Genomic DNA, 21,455 nt, shown 5'->3' with positions numbered 1-21,455 from the left:
CCTTGACCTTCAAATTGCAGACTGTCACTCTGTTCTTCCTTTTCGTTTTTCCTTTCTGTCCCTCCCCACCTTCTTTCCCCCTGGCTTATCACTGTTGTAGCAAAGGATGTGTTCTGATGCAAGGATATCTTAATCAGATACACATCGGAATGAATTAACTTACCTCCATAGGCCCATCCCCTACCCACCTGGCTATGGAGTGCCGGCCCCCTGGCCTCCCGGCCTCTAGTGAGGGCAGGGGCACTCCCAAGATTGCAGGACAGGAGCAGAGTGAAGTCGGGAGGGAGCAGAATAAAGTATTGGGTTTGGTTTTTGGTTTTTTTTTGCCAATTTCCTTCCTACTGGGTCTGTGCTGGTGGAACGCATCTCACCCTGGGATGGCCATGGCGCCTGTCAGCGGCCCTCTCTGTTTCTTTCCTTCTTGCCCCTCTGGGACCTGGGGGTAGTAACTGCTTCCAGCCCCGGCTGTTTCGTCCTCCTTAGTGTCCTTTAACCCTGCCCATACCTCTATAAATAGTCTTCTTTTAAAAACTCAATTACCCAATATGAGTGCAATATCTATTTCCTACTCAGAGCTTGCCAATATGGTTGAAAACAGCCCAGGACCGTAGTTAGGGTTGCCAGATTTAGCAAATGAAAATACAGAGTGTCCTTAAATGTGAATTTCAGATAAACGATAAATAATTTTTTGGTTCTAAGTATGTCCCAAATATTGCGTAGGACAAATACTGCATTTAGTATAAGTATGTCCCATGCAATATTTGGTACATAATTCTACTAAAGAGTTAATCATTGTTCACCTGCACCTCAAACTAATTGTGAGTCCTGTATTTTATTTGGCAATCCTAAATTAGAAGGCATTGCCGGGTTAATTCTTTTAAAACCGAGTATTTGGCATGACCACTGGCTCTCAACTATTTCTCTCCCATTAGACTATGGGTGACTGCGGACAGACTTGGGCTTATTCCCTTATGTAGCCCTAGTATCCAGCTTGCCAGGCACATAGTAGGTGCTCAATAAAAACGAACAGAATCACAAATTCTAAAGTGCCTTCAATTTCCAAATAACAAGGAAGGTACACTTCCACCAAAGTTACTATTTTTGCTGATACAAAGCAGGAAAATAGCACTTTTCCTTTTTTTTTTTTTTTTCCTATTGCCCAACTCAAGAGGAGAAAAGAAAACAAAAACTCATCTTTCATTGATGTGGAAATGTTAGTAAAATAAGAAGAGCTTTCTTTCCTATTCAGGGGTTTCCACACTTATTTGGAAATATCACCCTATTTTTTATTTTTAACATCTTTATTGCAGTATAATTGCTTTACAATGGTGTGTTAGTCTCTGCTTTATAAAAAAGTTAATCAGCTATACATATACATATATCCCCATATCTCCTCCCTCTTGCATCTCCCTCCCACCCCTCTAGGCGGTCACAAAGCACGGAGCTGATCTCCCTGTGCTATGCGGCTGCTTCCCACTAGCTATATCTATTTAACATTTGGTAGTGAATATATAAGTCCATGCCACTCTCTGACTTCGTCTGAGCTTACCCTTCCCCCTCCCCACGTCCTCAAGTCCATTCTCTACGTCTGTCTCTTTATTCCTGTCCTGCCCCTAGATTCTTCATACCCATTTTTTTTAAATCTTTTTTTTAGAGTCCATATATATGTGTGTTAGCATACAGTATTTGTTTTTCTCTTTCTGACTTACTTCACTCTGTATGACAGACTCTGGGTCCATCCACCTCACTACAAATAACTCAATTTCGTTTCTTTTCATGGACGAGTAATATTCCATTGTATATATGTGCCACATCTTCTTTATCCATTCATCTGTTGATGGACACTTAGGTTGCTTCCATGTCCTGGCTATTGTAAATAGAGCTGCAACGAACATCGTGGTACATGTCTCTTTTTGAATTATGGTTCTCTCAGGGTATATGCCCAGTACTGGGATTGCTGGGTCGTATGGTAGTTCTATTTTTCGTTTTTTAAGGAACCTCCATACTGTCCTCCATAGTGGCTGAACCAATTCACATTCCCAACAGCAGTGCAAGAGTGTTCCCTTTTCTCCACACACTCTCCAGCATTTGTTGTTTCTAGATTTTTTGATGATGGCCATTCTGACTGGTGTGAGGTGATAGCTCATTATAGTTTTGATCTGCATTTCTCTAATAATTAGTGATGTCGAGCATTCTTTCATGGGTTTGTTGGCAATCTGTATGGAAATATCACCCTACTTATTTAACGAAACCTAATATGGTGCTAGGTACTAGGCGATGTTCTAGACATTATAGGTATACATTAGCCCATTTAATCCTGACGTGGAAAGACCTATCCTAAGTCTCTCATCTGAAGTCCTTGGGGCAGATGTGTTTCGGAATTCAATGCCTATCTGACTTAACTATGAAACATTCATAATACACAGACTAATCAAGGTCTACGAAGTACTCCATAATCAAACATACTAATTTCTGCAGGAAAATAAATAGTCCGATCAGGTAAAATAAATGAAAAGAGCTTCAAGTCCATTCAGGTGAGTTTTTCCTACCAAAGGAATTCAGGTCAGGTTTGCCTGTTCAGTGAAATTTCAAAGAAAATTTCCATTTTTAGAGGTGTCTGAATTTTGGAAATAAATATAAGGGATCGTGAACCTTTACTGCTGTTATTCTCACTTTCAGATGAAGAAACTGAGGCTCTGAGGGCTTCTGTCATTTGCCCATGATCCCTGTTTTAAGTACTGGGGCTGGAATTCAGACAGGTTTCTGGATTCAGAGCTCAATAACCATGATCCAGTGCTATCCTTAGTTAGAACTTTTAGTTTCCAAATATTAATTTATTTGAAAATAATCAGATTTTCTAAATGGCTGCAAAGGCATCTAATCTTAATTTATCAGCTGATTAAAGGTACACAGTACATAAATATTTAACATTCATTTATTCAACAAATACTTAGCTGCCTTCTTTATGTTCATTTAAAGTCTGCTTCAAACAGAGTAATTTATAGAACAGAACACCGTAGTGATCTATCAGATTCCTTATTTTGAGGAGTCAAGGTGGTAACTAGGTGCCCAGGGAAGCTTGTGTGTGTGTGTGATGGGGGGGTGGCGAGGGGAGTGATGGGTGGTCTGCTGGATGGCCTTAAGACACAGTATGCCTGGGGGACCCCAAGAGTCTACTGGGGTATCTGCAAGGTCAAAACCATTTTCACAGTAATATTAAGGCAGTATTTACTTTTTTCACTTTCATTCTCTCGGTTGTATACAATGCAGTTTTCCAGCTGCTACACAGTGTGTGACGTCGCAACAAACTGAATGTCTTCTATTAACTCAGACGTCAAAGAAAGCTTCGAAAATGTAAAACAATGTCATTCTTCTAAGTTTTCATTTTGATAAATAGGCCTACTTTTCATAAAAATTTTATTTCTGTTAATATGTAATGAGTGGCTAAGGAATCATAAAGCCACCAGGGGAAATGTGAAGAGTCATCCTCCTAGGGTCCTCCTAGGCTGCTCCAGCACATTTGTCCCTGAATTAGAATTTCTGGGGCAAATGTGCTGGGAACCTGTATTTTTAAATGGTTCCCCCCCACGGGTCTGATGCTTGGCTAGATTCTGGAATCATCCCTGTTGTTGCAGTTGAAACTTTTAATTTACCAAAACAGGTCAATAAATAGGTCAATTGAGATTTACTAGAGGCCCGAAAAAACACAATCTGTGTATACTGAACCTTCGCCGCGTAAGTGTGATAAGTGAAGAGGGAACGAGTTTTCTGGACTCTCTCCACACAGGAGATGGTCCCAGTTTCTCTTACCCCTGTACCTTTGCAGATGTTAATCCCTCCTCCTAGAACACCCTTCCTTCCCCTTAATCCTACCCTACCCACTCCTAAAAATCTTACTCCTCCTTCAAAGATCAGCTCAAGCACTCAGTGACTCCCTCAGGCATCTGAAGAGTGAATCACTGCACCCTCAGCACTGTGTAGATGCCTTTATTATGAAATATGGCATAACAGGACAATTGCCTCTCTCTCTCTAGGGTTCTGTGTTTTGAGCTTCTCGGAGGCATGAGCTGTCCCAGGCTTCAGCTGCAAGCACAAAACACAGAGCTCGGTAACGTCAGTCACACACCAGCCAAGGTGGCACAGTCACTCTCCAGCAAACCATTCTCTGCTGAACTGAAAAAGTAATTTAAAAATGTATTTGATGGGGGCTTCCCTGGTGGTGCAGTGGTTGAGAGTCCGCCTGCCGATGTAGGGGACACTGGTTCGTGCCCCGGTCTGGGAAGATCCCACGTGCCGCAGAGCGGCTGGGCCCGTGAGCCATGGCCGCTGAGCCTGCGCATCCAGAGCCTGTGCTCCGCAACGGGAGAGACCACAACAGTGAGAGGCTCGTGTACCACAAAAAAAAAAAAAAAAAAAAATGTATTTGATGTATTTTGACCAGTCCCTGTTGTGACAACACATTAATTCAAGAACACTTAACTTTTCTACTCAATCATTACTAAGGTAAAAATGCATCACTAATGAATCATTTCTATTTAAATAAATGTCACTGAATCTTTTTTGTCTCCGAATAGCTGACTTACGGTGGCTCATCCTTTTCAGCAGCAGAAGCAGACACTGACTAACCATGACCAGCAGCAGCAGGGCTGATTCAGTTAGTGATGGACCTTTAGCTGCCTCAGAGCTCCTGTAGACATCTCACCCTCTGAACTGTGTTTTCCTTTGCATTTGGATAATGGGTGGGGTTTTTTCCTTCACTGCCGTGACATCCAACAAATGAGTTATCCAAATCCAGGTACTTTTCCGGATTCCAGGGACACCAAAGTGAGTAAACACAGTCCTTGCCTCCTGCCGCTGTGTCCTGACACCTGTGACTGCACCATCAGTAAGCAAAGGAACAAAGTACCAAGGCAACATTTAGTTTAAACCCACACTGCCGATTGACAGGATCCACAGACAGATCCGCCTTCCTCTGATGGACAGAACACAAATCTTCACCCGTATCGGCTTTAGCACAATAGACTGTAGCACCGCCCAGGGCCCTCCACTGGGGGCCTGGACAGAAGGACTCGTGCTCCGGAGGGCACACTCAGAGGGGACCAGCAGCTGGTGGATTTCAGAGTATTTAGTATGCATTCATTTGCAAGTTAACTAGCAACTTCAACCGAGCCTTTCTTTTCTTTTTTGATCTGCACATGGTATTTAGTGGAGGGAAAAAAAAAAAAAAATTAAAAGTATCTGGCCTGTTACCACAAATCTCCCAAGAACGTCTTCCCCAACCTCCTTCCATAAATACTACTTCTCTTTTCTCTTCAAAAAAGAAAAAAAAAAAATTCCAAATTCATGCAAAGGAAGGCAACCTGGCTCGATAAAGTTCTATGGACCGAATTTCTTCCATTTGAAAAGGAGAATAAAATTTTCTGGCTAATTCTGAATTCCAGAGGCATCCTGAAAAATTTCTCAATTTCTCTGACTGCAACATATGAATTCCTTGAGGAAGATTATATGGCAATTCTACCCCACCTTTGACTAAAAGTTAATGCAATTATTTAAGTAACTACTGCTGCTAATTATGCAAATTTTTAAAAGTATATGTTCAATATAATATGATACTGACACAAGGATCAGTCAATTTAAAAAGCCAACTTTCTAAAGCTTTCTGTTAGCATGTTTTCCAGGTCACCCAACTAGGGCACCCTAAGTTTACGATGAAAAGATATGACAGAGCAGGATGGTGTAAACATTATTTTCTTAAAAGCTGGAAGCAGTTTTAAAGAAAAAATCGTGGCCTGCTAACATAGTTGAGTCAATTTAATCATAACAACTACTCATGAGCTTTAAAAGTATTTTTCAAGTCAAGAACCATAATTTAGACCAAAGCTAAAGCTAGAGATGTCAAATATAATTCTCCAGCAAGGGCACCCATTCTCTTTCCAGATGCTCTTCCTTCACAGAAGATAAGTGACTTAAGTAAGCAAATGACAACTCCAGATTTAATTTGGAAGCACGGGCTTTTCTTACACTTCCTTTTTCTTCACAGAAAAGTTCTCTCTGTTTTCTTGATGACCCTTTCTGAAAAAGCACTAGCTTCTGTTCTAAGTTAGTTTTGTCACTTAGGTTCACACTTCTCATAGCAGTGACCAACCTGCCTATAGGGGTGTTGATGACCACTGTCCCACAAGGCCCAGCTGCTGTTGTCAACAAGGAAACAGACTGACAAGGAACTAGTCAAAAAGCAGTGAATCAACTGCAAATGGCTTTCGAGGTCCCCTGCATTCAACCTCCTCCTCCAAAGCTTCCCAAACTTCTCATATTCCTCTTGACCTCTGTTACGTGTTAAATTATGTCCCCCCCTCAAAAAAAAAAAAAAAAGATATGTTGGTGTCCTAACCGTCAGTACCTCAGAAAGTGACTTTATTTGGAGATAGTCTTTACAGAGATAGTCAACTTAAAGCGAGGTCACTAGGGTGAGACCTGATGACTGGTGTGCTCATAAAAAAAGGGAAATTTGGACACAAACACATATACAGGGAGAATGTCAGGAGAGGATGATAGGAAAGATCCGGTGGTGTGTCTACGAGCTGAGGACTGCCATAGATTGCCAGTAAACCACCAGAAGCTACGGGAGAGGTATGGCTCAGGGCTCTCAGAAGAAAGCAGCTCTGCCGACACCCAGATCTCGGACTTCCAGCCTCCAGAACTGTGAGACCATACATTTCCGATTGTTTAAGCCACACACTTGGTGGGACCTCGTTACGGCAGCCCTGGCAAACAAAATACAACCTCACTAATGCTTCTACTACTTTCCATTTGACAGCTTCCGATGATTCTAAGCCATCTGGTGGCAGGAAGCAAGCCTGGCATGTCATCGCTGTGCTCCGTGACCTTGGGCAGAGGGCCAGCCTCCACTGTACATACTGAGTAAGCACTTGTCAACTTGTGGCTGTCGCCAGATAGCAGGAGGGCAAGTCATGAGGAAGATGGTGGCTGTGTTAGCACCATCCCTCCTCCCTTGAGACTTCATGAAGGGCAGCTGTGAATGAATCAGAGCTGGCGTCTCTTCAACAGCTGGCTCACCACTCCAGTCTCCGGCAAAGAAACAAACAGAGGAGGAAGAACACTGGCCAGTAACAAAAACTGGATCTGCTGGAGATGTTTACAATAAATATATTTATAACATCTATAATAAATCTTAGAACTAATAAGAAAAGGAACAGTACCTAATGATAAAAAGAAATATAATATTTTTGTTAATATTGCTGAGGCTCTCTGGTATTGCTCTTCTGAAGATATACAATTAGAACATTTTTCTTATACTTCTATTTTCTTTTATTGTGAGAAGACAGAAAAAAAAAGAGCAACAGAATACATATCAAAATATCCCCAGCAGCACTACTTTTGCAACTGGAAACAATCTAAATGTTCAACAGTAGGTGGTGTGGTTGAACAAGTAATAGCAGAGCAAAAGACAATGGACTGACTTCACAGCTGTTCAAAATTACAAACATGTGGACTAAAAGGATATATAAATAAGTATGCTGTAATAAAAGTATGCACAAAAAAGAAGAATTATGATAATACAAAAATCCAAGATCACTGACAATCCCTATAACTTCTAATTCTGAAATTACCTGAAATCTATTACTCTAAGCGATAAATTCGCCCATCTTAAGACTTATGACACAACATGCCTGCCTTTGTACAAATAGCTGCTGCCTAGATTATAATATATTGCTCTAATACAATCCTACCTTAAGAAACAGGAAACATCTCGAATAAACAACCTAACTTTGCACCTAAAGCAATTAGAGAAAGAAGAACAAAAAAACCCCAAGTTAGCAGAAGGAAAGAAACCATAAAAATCAGATCAGAAATAAATGAAAAAGAAATGAAGGAAATGATAGCAAAGATCAATAAAACTAAAAGGTGGTTCTTTGAGAAGATAAACAAAATTGATAAACCATTAGCCAGACTCATAAAGACAAAAAGGGAGAAGACTCAAATTAATAGAATTAGAAATGAAAAAGGAAAAGTAACAACTGACACTGCAGAAATACAAAGGATCATGAGAGATTACTACGAGCAACTCTATGCCAATAAAATGGAGAACCTGGAAGAAATGGACAAATTCCTAGAAATGCACAACCTGCCAAGACTGAATCAGGAAGAAATAGAAAATATGAACAGACCAATCACAAGCACTGAAATTGAAACTGTGATTAAAAGTTTTCCAACAAACAAAAGCCCAGGACCAGATGGCTTCACAGGCGAATTCTATCAAACATTTAGAGAAGAGCTAACACCTATCCTTCTCAAACTCTTCCAAAATATAGAAGAGGGAGGAACACTCCCAAACTCATTCTATGAGGCCACCATCACCCTGATACCAAAACCAGACAAGGATGTCACAGAGAAAGAAAACTACAGGCCAATATCACTGATGAACATAGATGCAAAAATCCTCAACAAAATACTAGCAGACAGAATCCAACAGCACATTAAAAGGATCATACACCGTGATCAAGTGGGGTTTATTCCAGGAATGCAAGGATTCTTCAATATATGCAAATCAATCAATGTGATAAACCATATTAACAAACTGAAGGAGAAAAACCATATGATCATCTCAATAGATGCAGAGAAAGCTTTCGACAAAATTCAACACCCATTTATGATAAAAACTCTGCAGAAAGTAGGCATAGAGGGAAGTCTCCTCAACATAATAAAGGCCATATATGACAAACCCACAGCCAACATCATCCTCAATGGTAAAAAACTGAAAGCATTTCCACTAAGATCAGGAACAAGACAAGGTTGCCCACTCTCACCAGTCTTATTCAACATAATTTTGGAAGTTTTAGCCACAGCAATCAGAGAAGAAAAGGAAATAAAAGGAATCCAAATCGGAAAAGAAGAACTAAAGCCGTCACTCTTTGCAGATGACATGATACTATACATAGAGAATCCTAAAGGTGCTACCAGAAAACTACTAGAGCTAATCAATGAATTTGGTCAAGTAGCAGGATACAAAATTAATGCACAGAAATCTCTGGCATTCCTATACACTAATGATGAAAAATCTGAAAGCGAAATCAAGAAAACACTCCCATTTACCATTGCAACAAAAAGAATAAAATATCTAGGAATAAACCTACCTAAGGAGACAAAAGACCTCTATGCAGAAAATTATAAGACACTGATGAAAGAAATTAAAGAAGATACAAATAGATGGAGAGATATACCATGTTCTTGGACTGGAAGAATCAAGATTGTGAAAATGACTCTATTACCCAAAGCAATCTACAGATTCAATGCAATCCCTATCAAACTACCACTGGCATTTTTCACAGAACTAGAACAAAAAATTTCACAGTTTGTATGGAAACACAAAAGACCCCAAACAGCCAAAGCAATCTTGAGAATGAAAAACGGAGCTGGAGGAATCAGGCTCTCTGACTTCAGACTATACTACAAAGCTACAGTAATCAAGACAGTATGGTACTGGCACAAAAGCAGAAAGATAGATCAATGGAACAGGATAGAAAGCCCAGAGATAAACCCACGCACATATGGTCACCTTATCTTTGATAAAGGAGGCAGGAATGTACAGTGGAGAAAGGACAGCCTCTTCAATAAGTGGTGCTGGGAAAACTGGACAGGTACATGTCAAAGTATGAGATTAGATCACTCCCTAACAACATACATAAAAATAAGCTCAAAATGGATTAAAGACCTAAATGTAAGGCCAGAAACTATCAAAATCTTAGAGGAAAACATAGGCAGGACACTCTATGACATAAATCACAGCAAGATTCTTTTTAACCCACCTCCTAGAGAAATGGAAATAAAAACAAAAATAAACAAATGGGACCTAATGAAACTTCAAAGCTTTTGCACAGCAAAGGAAACCATAAACAAGACCAGAAGACAACCCTCAGAATGGGAGAAGATATTTGCAAATGAAGCAACTGACAAAGGATTAATCTCCAAAATTGATAAGCAGCTCATGCAGCTTAATAACAAAAAAACAAACAACCCAATCCAGAAGTGGGCAGAAGACCTAAATAGACATTTCTCCAAAGAAGATATACAGACTGCCAACAAACACATGAAAGAATGCTCAACAACACTAATCAGTAGAGAAATGCAAATCAAAACTACAATGAGATATCATCTCACCCCAGTCAGAATGGCCATCATCAAAAAATCTAGAAACAATAAATGCTGGAGAGGGTGTGGAGAAAAGGGAACCCTCTTGCACTGTTGGTGGGAATGTAAGTTGATACAGCCACTATGGAGAACAGTATGGAGGTTCCTTAAAAAACTACAAATTGAACTACCATATGACCCAGCAATCCCACTACTGGGCATATACCCTGAGAAAACCATAATTCAAAAAGAGTCATGTACCAAAATGTTCATTGCAGCTCTATTTACAATAGCCCGGAGATGGAAACAACCTAAATGTCCATCATTGGATGAATGGATAATGAAGATGTGGCACATATATACAATGGAATATTACTCAGCCATAAAAAGAAACGAAATTGAGCTATTGTAATGAGGTGGTCGGACCTCGAGTCTGTCATACAGAGTGAAGTAAGTCAGAAAGAGAGAGACAAATACCGTATGCTAAGACATATATTTGGAATTTAAGAAAAAAAAATGTCACGGAGAACCTAGGGGTAAGACAGAAATAAAGACACAGACCTACTAGAGAATGGACTTGAGGATATGGGGAGGGGGAAGGGTAAGCTGTGATGAAGCTAGAGAGAGGCGTGGACATATATACACTACCAAACGTAAGGTAGATAGCTAGTGGGAAGCAGCCACATAGCACAGGGAGATCAGCTCGGTGCTTTGTGACCGCCTGGAGGGGTGGGATAGGGAGGGTGGGAGGGAGGGAGACGCAAGAGGGAAGAGATATGGGGACATATGTATATATATAACAGATTCATTTTGTTATAAAGCAGAAACTAACATGCCATTGTAAAGCAATTATACTCCAATAAAGATGTTAAAAGATTAAAAAATATATATATATATAGCTCTAAATATCAAAATAAGACACTATGCCTCTCAAGGCAGCTTTTTAAAAATTTCTGCTTAAAAGAAATTAAAAAGCCATAAAAAGCCTAGTGTGCATTTTACTATCCATTACGATTACCGTGGATGAAGGTCTTTGTTTCTCTGGAACTACTTTCCTATGAATACACTGGGAAACAATCGTGAGCCTGACCTCACTGACCCACTCAGGCCCTGGGATGGAAGTGTCTTAAGCCAGTGAGGGAAATACAACCTAGTGCATTAAAACGTGTCCATACTGTCTTAGAAGTCAAAACTGAATGTGCGATATATACTCGCTACACAGCAAAAATTATTAAGTATTTATGACACTATTAGGAGAGTAGAAAGGTACTAAATTCTGCTGTACGAGACATGCTTAATTCCAGTGGAGCATGGGGACAGGGTCTCCCCTCAGTTCTGCATAAGCTGATCATCTGCTTCCAATCGTAACGAAGAAGCCTGAAGGCAACTCCTACCCTAGTCCTGTAAATTTAACTTTGTGACAGAATCAAATGTTTCTTTTTTTATCCTACCCAAAATAACGATTACATTTCATGATAAGGAAGAATTTCCTTAAAAGTGAAGATCAAAATGGCCAAGGCAGAGGCTTAAAAAATATCCTCAAGGTGTCCTATTCCAGTCCTTTTTGGGCATTCTCAGCCCTTTACCACCTAACTCTACTCTATCCCTGCTAATGTACTATATAGCCCGGGCCATTCTGTTCCTTGTTTACTACAAATTGAAAAACCATCTATCTTTCAAATCCTGTCCTGGAAAGAGTCTACGTCAGTATTTTCCAAAGTGTGAGACACATGCAGTAACACAGCTCGTCTTAGGGGTGGTACTCACTCAACTCATGTTGCTGAGCTCCCTGCAGAGTCGGTATTTATTTTTACATTTATTTCCAATGCGTGACAAGTGATGTGACCACTACCACTGAGAGTAGTGATCAAATGCTTCTTTTTAGAAAACATTTATTTAAGGAAATAGGAAAAGAGGCAATTTAAGGACAAGTAGCAGGTAAGTAATAAAGAAGGGATACGGCACTAGCAAAAGTAAAAAGTACTGAGGCTTGGACCACGTTGATTGGTGCTATGCATATAACATTTCGAAATTTGACTTACAAAGCTACAGAAGCAAATTATAAGATTACATGAAAATTTCATGAAATTATATGAAATGAATTACATGAAAATTCTTGCAGCAAATGCTAACTGGCTAGACTCGGAGTTTCTTTTATATCAGTAAAGTAATATTTTAGAAAGTACTCTCATGCTTCTTTGGGATTATAGTGAAAACTCAAAGCCAAGTTAAGATAATCTTCTAAACATATCCATACTAAGTTATCATTCTAACACTGTTTAGAATAAAACTTGGTTTCTCAATATAACTATTTAGTCCACGGAACGGAAAAGTCCGAAGAAATTTAAAGAGGAAAAATTACATAACCTGCTGAACCCCAAATATTTATTTATACCTTCTAGGAAAACAAATATACTGACTACAACAGTAGCACAACCCTACTCTGATGAAGTGCTGGGGAGAAACGGCTAGGGTACATTTAGGCTTTTTCAGTTCTTAACAATCTCACGGGACATGAAAAATGCAATCTGCCTTTAAAGAACACCACCAAAAAAAAAAAAAACAAAAAAAAACAAAAGGGAAAAAGGAAGAAGAAAGCCACATGTTTGGTTTCAGAACACCAGGCCTTACCAGAGGCTGCTGAGGCTGCATGGTTTGGAGACCGAGGGTCTGACCCTGGGGCTGCGAGGACTGCTGGGGCTGCTGCATCTGGAAAGAAAGAAAAAGAATTATACGTGTGAAAACAGGAGGTGGACGTCCGTCATTCCAGTTCCCTCCCCCCATAGGCCTTTGATCTAATCAGTCTGCTCCAACAAGGATGACACACACCTGCCTCCTCCGTCTTTGTCTTCCCAAATACATCGTTCCTCCTTCAAGGGCAAGACCTAAATCTCCTCCGTGTGCTTCCAGACTACTGCAACCCCAGGGATCTCTTCTTTGCTAGTCACAGTGTTCACAGTCTAAACCACCCTACACTGTCCAGGGACATGCCTTATACTCACTGTCTTAATTCATTTCATGCCATTTGCCCTTCCACATATTTCATCCCACCTTACGCTCTCAGGTGAGACAAGGACTGCTCGCTAGTTATCTTTTTGTTCCCTATGGTACCCAGAGGAACTCTTGAATTTAGATTTTTTTTTTTGAAAGGAAGACGTAGATGTGAGAAGTTCTGGCCTAAATTACCAGCATAAAATCATAAATTGTGTCCGTGAACGCTGGCTCAAATACACGGCTCTTGGAAAACACTTGCAAGTCACAAAAGAAACACAGACTAGACGTCCACCGGGGGGAACATCACAGAGGAGAGGAAAATATTAAGAGGTGGTTTGTCTCAGTGACCTTTAAAGTCTCCTCCACCCGAACGCTTCATCTCGAGGATGACAGCACCAGACTTCTTTTCAGCCTCTGCATTTTTCCAACTTGGTTTGCATACTGTCCCTCAAATTCTTTGTCTTCTTTAGGGCGCGGTAATCAATAGTTATTGCCAGAAGGCATTTTTCACTAAGTGACAAGGGTCATGGATCTGGAATCCTAGCTGAGGTGTGGGCAGGCCACTCCCAACATGGACCAGAAACACAGCGACTGCAACAGGAAGCCAATTCTCCATTGGGCTCTCTGTGAAGCCTTTCAGGAAAAGTCACCCCAACTTTGTAATTCTTAATCTGTTCCTTTATGGAGGTAGCCAGTCACCAAAAAAGGAATAAGTATAATTCGGATGCAGAAGCAAATCATTTTTCCTTATCTCCCAGGAATGTGTTGGTAATGCAAAAATTATCAGAAGGACACACCATGTTAATTGGGATAAAAAGTACACATTAACCAATAAGGAAGGTTTTCAAAATTTATAGCTTGAAAACAATGCTAGTGTAAGAAAGGAAGTGGTAAATAAAAAAATAATGTAATAACTTTCCTTGGTGATCTGGAAATGAGAAATTTTAAAACAGAGAGAAATATAAATATCAGTCCTAAAAAATTCTGAAACATATACTTAGCACTTGGGAAAAAAATTATTTTAAGAAAATATCACTATGAGTATTTATAGTCATAATAATGGTAATATTACCAAATGGGTACTTCACTTGCATTTTCGTATTTAATTTTCACTACACATTTAAGAGGTGGGCACTATAATTAGTTCCATTTTATTCATGACAAAATTAAGGACTAGAGGGTTTTTGATCACGCTGGAGATTTTATACATGCAGTGAGTGGGACTGGCCATCTATAGGCCACACTCCCTCCCAAACCAATTACCATATGTTGTTCAACTTTGTGATACAGTTCTTTCCACGTTTTAACAGGCAAAAACTGGGATGCAATTCGTGGCACCTTGTGACTGTGAAGCCCAGTTTTGTTGAAGATTTGTGGTGGCTTTGGTCTGTCGAAGTGTTGGCACTGCCAACCAGAATTTTTTGGGTCACACTGAATTCAGACCTCAAACCCACTTGAGCTAATGGTTCAAATATTTTCTTCCCACCACCAGTGTCAAGGATGAGACATGCAAGTTCCTTTGCTGTCCTTTTCTGCATGACAGGTTTATTTCTCACTGACCTCATACAAAGAGTATGGCCCTTGGGTACCCCAGTTCTACTAGAGTTCCCATTCTCGGTGCTGCTTTCTTTTCCTTTCTTAGAAATACACAAAAGGACAGTACACCTCAAGTTGGACTGTTGATGAGATTAGAGTCCACTGTACAGACTCATCAGGCAGTTTCCAACCCAACAACACAGGATAAGCTTGCTAATAATAAAGGCAAATGGAACGGATAAACATAATAGCCTATATTCCCTAAACAAGGGAGGGAGAAACCGGGATGTGTTAAGGGGAGGAGCCCTTTATCTAGGAGACTCAAATATTTATGACAAATAAGTGAAGGACAGCTCTCTGGATTCTACCAGAGACAGGATGAAATATCCCTTTGAAGTATCCTACCTACGTAACTCCAACTTCGCAGTCCAATCAGACTAGAGGTGTTAAACAGAAAATTTTTTGGATTACAGACCCCTCTAGAAATCTGAACAAAAAAAACTCTGGATGGCTTGACTGTTTCTAAAAAATACACATGTAAGAAATTTTGAACTCAAATTGCATGGCCTCTAGTTAAACAGTGACTGAGGAAGCTGAGGCTTACACTCTTAAGATAAAGGCATCCAGCTCCCCTCCCGAACCTTTGTGAAAGGGCAAGGATGGTCTGCAAAATGTACTCTTCTGTCCACGACCTGGCAGATGCACGGAGAAAGGAAGACCCCTGCCGAACTGGAACTAAATTACCCCAGTTAGGTCCCAGCAATTAAAGTCTGAAGCGTCTGTTATGTCTTATGACCGCTGAGGACCCCACACACATTGCACTCACTCCCAGCTCCATACCTGGAGGAGCCTCTGCTGCTGTCGCACCTGTGGCTGTCTGGGCCTCACTGGGTCCTGAGACAGGGACACCGAGGGAAGGTTTGGATGCACGGAAGTCAGCACCGCATCCAGTCCTCCACCCACCAGAGGGCTCTGCTGAAGCGACTGATGATTCAGTCTGGTCAAGAATAAAGAACTTGTTTTCAGGCCCAAGCATACTGTCAAATGTTTATAATCAGTGCCACTGGCACACTGCACACACTCACAAAGAAACCGTCATGTTCAGTAATCACTATGTACAATTCAAATGCAATAAAGACCAGTGGTTAAGGTAACCTAGATTCCCAGGGACACATGGTATCACAGGTATTCAGACAGCAAACGGCACAGGTGGGATTTAAACCCAGAACTTCGGGGCTCTGAAGTTCAAGTTCTTAGGCAATACGCTATGCTGTCACTTATTAGACAAATAATAAACACGGTGCATGTTTTCCAAATTCATGTATTTTCCCACATGTGTTACCAACGACCCTGCCAACTTTCCAAACAGTGATTACTTAGAGTTGACCTGCAATCTTTGATGGTAACACACGGGAGTCCAGCTGCTGTCCACTGTAGTGCAGCAATCTGCATGAAACTGAGTTCTCCTAGACCAACGCCATCCAACAGAACTTTCTACTGTGACCGAAATGTCTCCACCTGTGCTGTCCAATGAGATAGCCACTGGCCACCAGGACCAGCTGTATCATTTCTGGGTCTCAGTGCAAAACAAGAATGCAGGGCTCTCTGATCAAAAATCAGTAATTATTTCAAGCGGGTGACAACAGAGCATTACAATCAACCACGTGGGTCTTCTAAACACAGCGCCCTATGTGACTGTGCAGGTCACACACCTTCGAAGCTGGCCCTGCTGGCCACGTGTGGTTAATGAACACTTGAAATGTGACTGGTGTGTCAGAGAACTGAGGAGCTTCAATTTAACTTTAATTAGTCTAAATTTAAATAGCCCATGTGGCTGGTAGCTGCTATAATGGACAGTGCGGTTATACACTATATACTACATCTACAAGATCCAATTAAAGCAAAAACTGAGTAAGAGTCTTTTCATGATCTGGTTTTGCCAGCCATTCCTGAGGTGGAAAAGGTAGAATCTAAGATATGTGACAAAAGTGTTACGGGCACCGTACAAAACGAGTATTGCAATCACAGGCTTTGTGGCTCCGATCAACATATTCTAGTAAGGCACTGCTAAGGATAAGTAACAATTTTTAATCTTAGATATTTATTGCCAAAAAACCTTTTTAAAAGAGGAGGAAAAAAAGGAACATTGGCGCTAACATAGTGGTATCATTGAAAAATATTACACAAATACTATGGGAGATGTGAGTCAAACAATAAGGGACTTGAAAGGAATAAACAAGATGGGGCACTGCTTCGTTTGAACCACAATCTGGATGCTGCTGAAGATGAGATGACGATGAAAATTATATGCAAATATGCAAGCTCATAGGAGCAATTCTAAAGCACCATGTCCTAGAAGCAGCACGGTAAAGGCGAGAATTTGAGTGTCCACCACTGCCATCATTACTTCCACATGCATCACCTCTGAGAGCCACTCAGGGGCTGCAGGTACGGCGACGCCTGCTGCTGAACGTAGCCACTCGGCGGCTGCTGCTGCATCTGTCTGAGTCTTTCCATTAGCGCCGGGTTGGAATGCGCAGCCGGATAGGTTCTGGAATTATAGGTAGGAGACAGGACCACGCTGCCAGCCTGCTGCTGAGGGGTCTGCTGCAAAGGCATCTGCGTTCCGTACATCGTATAGCCCTGGGGCATGGTCTGCAGGCAGGCACAAGGAAGGAAGTCAGCGTTTTGATTTGCCCCCAGCTTTCCTATCGCTAAGATATCGAGGGCAAAAACAAAGCCAGGAGGGGTCCCCTGAAATTCGCCGTTCTCAAAGACTCTTTTTCACTCAAAATGTGAGGAAGATCACTCTGGAGGCAGAGAGAAGAGCCCGAAAGTTATACAATGAGCTGTTTGCATAATGATTCACCAGAAATGTCAATTAAAGAGCAAAAGGAATCCTCACTTGGTTAAGAGATCAGTTTTAAGCTCAGTTGCTTATTTTGAGGAAAGGAAGGGCAGGTTTCTGCACAGAAACAATCAGGCAAGCCTCTCTACCTTTAGTGCGCAGATGGCATCAATGTTCAACGGATCCCAAGCATCATTAGTGTTGTTTCCAAAATTCACCAGAAGAGTTACTCATGCTCATTGTAAATTAAAATCACGGAGCACACTTTCCTTGTATGTAACTACACTTCCTCAGAGCTAATGAATTTGTCTGTAGTGACCAACCAGCTAACAAGAACAACAACAACAGAAACGATCAGTTACCTTAACCAGAGAATAAGGGTGTCATTGGTGACTATTCAATAATCTCTGGTTCTGGTTGGACTGCAGCCTGTCTCAGCACTCTACCAATAACCGTTAATATATGAGCGGCTGATTCTCCAAATCTTGACACCCAATGGAAATGAAAAGCTGCAGGTTCTGCTGCGTCACTGTCTACAATTTACAGAAGAGTGCTGATTACAGGAGAAGAGGACTGCTCTTCAGGTCCTCAAAGTACCACATTTTAAGGTAGTTGAATGGCTCTGACTTGGAAGACAGAGTGAGGGACGATGACCTTCCCGCAGGCAGCGTGCAGGGATACAGGCCGTGTGGCTCGGTGCCTGTGAAGGCCAACCTTGGCCTTCCTTTCAGCTGTGGACACAGTATGAACCGCTGGCCTAACTAGAGGCCTTGCCAACATCCCTGGCCTCCTGATTATGAGAAGGATAGAGTACAAGGATATGGAAGCAGAAATGACAAAACTATTAGAAAAAAATAGCTCAAGATTTGCATCACATTAAGGCAAGTCTATCATTTGCTGAATAACTACTGTGAATCTATCTGGTGCTTTGCTAGTGCCATAGGTTGTCTTAAATCCCCACAATGTTCATCTCTATTTTACAGAGAAGGAAACCAAGACTCAGGGTAACTCGCACAATGTTACACGGCTTGTAGGTTGTCAGGAGTTTTGTCAAGGTCTGATGCCAAGGCCAATTATCTTCTTATTCTACCAGGATTCCTCTTTGAAGCTATCTTTGGATATCATAAATTCAATCATGAATTACATCATTATACATTATAACGTAAGTACCCTGGCTGGGACTGTTCATCGTTTCAATATCTACCATCATCATTAATAGAAAGGTATGAATTGATATTTCTGATTCAAGAATTTCCTAAAATGTTTCATGCCCTTTAATCAATCCTGAGACTTGTTTAATAATCACTGGAAAAGCTTTTTTTTTTTTGAAATGTCAATTATAATCTATAAGCAGAAGTGACTAAGTTCTATACCCCATGAGGGAATTGATACCCTACTTACCTAGTTCCCCCCTTCAAATAAAGAGCATTAAAAATCCCAGCAGCACCTACAAAGCAAACATGGGTACCTGTGCTTGCTGCAGACCTGGATACTGGGGGAGCTGAGGGGAGGGCCGTGCTTGAGCAGCAAAGAGAGCAGCCTGGTCCCCCGGCTGGCCCTGGAAGACAAAGCCGAGGCGGCTCTTGATCATAACAGCAAGGGCATGATCCCCCCAAAACCCCTGACACCGCACCCTATGTGAGAACAACACTTGCAGATTCCAACCCGCACTGAATACTATTTCTCCTCAATTTCCTATTAACAGTAGAGATTGCTGCACTTATTATTTCTTCCAAAGACGACTACAGATGTCCCCAATGATCACACACACATAAACACAAGCCAAAATAATCAATGGTCTGCTCATCAGAGAGGCTCTGAGTCAGCTTCCCTGTACACTCCAGGGTACAAATGTCCCTCTAGAGTAAAAGGCATGAGTCTCTAAGTGTGAAATCTGAAACCACAGAGTTGCCTCATCCTGTGCCCATAAAGTAAGAGAACACGTGGTACACGCAGATGGCATATACTACCTTCATGACTTTTTAATGATGTTTCTTCAGAGGGACCTAAAAATTGCCTATTTAGCCATGTACGCAAGGGATGAATTTGGGATCTCTTATGACTCTAATAATCAATTAAAATGTAATAATAAGTTAATATCAAATACAGTTCTAACCCGCTACAATGTAAAATAAAACCAATTAACATCTGTTCACCAGTCTTAATTTAATACATGTTTTGGCCTGAGGAAAAATAAATATATTCCTAAGAGCAGCTGTATGTATTTTACATTTTGGCGGCAGAACCTATTTCATGGAAGCTTGCGGTATTAATCACAGAAGGAGGCCAAGCTTCCGACCACCCCTTGGTTTTTTCAGGACTGACTAATAACAAAGAAATGGGGTTTATTCTAGGATATTTCACCACTGTTTTATATCACAGATGTCCTCGTTTTTTTTAAGTGCTAAGATACAGTTATATTAAAAACCAATTTTAATGTTCTGGGAAAGTAGTGCAGATATGTCTGGCAGGGAGAAAGGTATAAACATTTAGCTCAAGAGGGAGAACACCAACAATTATTAAGCATCTATTATGTGCCAGGGACTGGGCTTCTTGTTCTTATTCCCATTGCCTCACAGGAACTCTGCAGGGAGGGGACATCATCCCCATTTTCTTCAGGTAGGAAAAGCCAGGCTCAAAGAGCCTAGGTAGCTTAGCAAACTCACCCAGCTAGACCTGGCTAAGCCATGAGCGCTCAGGTAGGTCTGCCTCCAAAGCCTAGGGTTTCTTCCATTATGATGAGATGCCTCCATATGTGATATCAAGGATGAAAACATTTAAAATTTCATTTGGTGCTTATTCTTTAGGGACATAGAGCCTTGTAAACTCACCCCAATAAGAAACCAAAAGGAGACTCTTTATTAAGACTTGTTAATGAGATTTTGAAATGAAACGTATACATCAGACGGTGAAGCCTTTTCTCTGATCCCCACATAAAATCACTCGAGGGCATTTAAGAAACTTCGGCCTCTCCGAAGGTGGCTATCCACCCATACGTGGACCAAACACAAATTTCTGGGAGCATCTACATGTAACAGCTTCAACAAGAATCTAACTTTCCAGCGTAGGGTACCATGAAGGTACTCTGAGCCTTTAGCCGATTAATCTAAGTGCAATTATATCCCTATTTGCTTAAGTCTAAGAAAAATAGCCCAAACTCCCTCTAGGAGAGCTCATGCCACGGGAGTGTGGCTATCTGGAGCCTACAAGTATTGCCCCAAAGTATCCAAATGGCCCTTGATCCTCCAAACACTAAGCCAGGGAGTCATTAAATCAACCAGATCTTTACATGCCGCTCCTCGACTTGGTGCTCCTCGACAGCATTGTCCAAGGTCCCTGAAACATATACCGCTGTGCCTCTTGGTGGGGATAAATATATGTATATTATCATTTTTACAGAAGAAAAGAAAAATGAATTATTTCTGTGAGTTAGAATCTTGAGATCCCTAAGTAGTCTAAAACACCCACGCCCTTTTTTGCCTTGGAGGGAAACAAGATGCCATGTGCCTGTGACAGAGGCATGCGGATACATAAAACAGATGTTTTTTAACTCTTTACTCTTCCTTTGCTTGTTGAAGAACCTTAGGAAACAAACTATGACTTATATGTGGTGGTGGATCTGAGTTACTGTGCAACACTCTTTTATTGACAAAGAACCGTTGAGATTTTGGAAATTTAAGAAATACGAATTAAAAAACATCTACATTTTTAAAAATCACAAAATTAACATTCAAGGAAAAACACTATAACTTTGAAAACAAAGCAAGAAGAAAGGGGTGAAAAATTTCAAATCAGTTTTACACTCTAAACTTCATGTACTCTTCAGTGAACCATTTTTAGTCTAAAGGTAAACTATTTATTTGTAAATAGACTATATTCCCTCCCATCGCCACTCCCCCCCCCCCCCCCCCGCCCCCGCAACTTGCTA

The 21,455-nt window shown here is 40.9% G+C and overlaps 1 protein-coding gene across 1 annotated transcript in view; it reads right to left on the bottom strand.

The window, feature by feature from the left end:
• Nucleotides 1-21,455, bottom strand: part of MED12L (mediator complex subunit 12L) — a 326,027-nt gene that overhangs the window by 3,589 nt on the left and 300,983 nt on the right. The window contains exons 40-43 of the mRNA XM_032629345.1: nt 18,996-19,085; nt 17,102-17,334; nt 15,520-15,676; nt 12,781-12,858 (exon numbers count right to left, since the gene is read on the bottom strand). Coding sequence (XP_032485236.1) covers nt 12,781-12,858; nt 15,520-15,676; nt 17,102-17,334; nt 18,996-19,085 — 558 coding nt within the window. The remainder of the gene's footprint in view (nt 1-12,780; nt 12,859-15,519; nt 15,677-17,101; nt 17,335-18,995; nt 19,086-21,455) is intronic.

This window comes from Phocoena sinus, chromosome 4 (assembly GCF_008692025.1).
Source record: "Phocoena sinus isolate mPhoSin1 chromosome 4, mPhoSin1.pri, whole genome shotgun sequence".
Classification (NCBI taxonomy): domain Eukaryota; kingdom Metazoa; phylum Chordata; class Mammalia; order Artiodactyla; family Phocoenidae; genus Phocoena; species Phocoena sinus.
The sequence above is the reverse complement of the archived record's forward strand: the minus strand, read 5'-3'. Positions and strand labels throughout refer to the sequence as shown.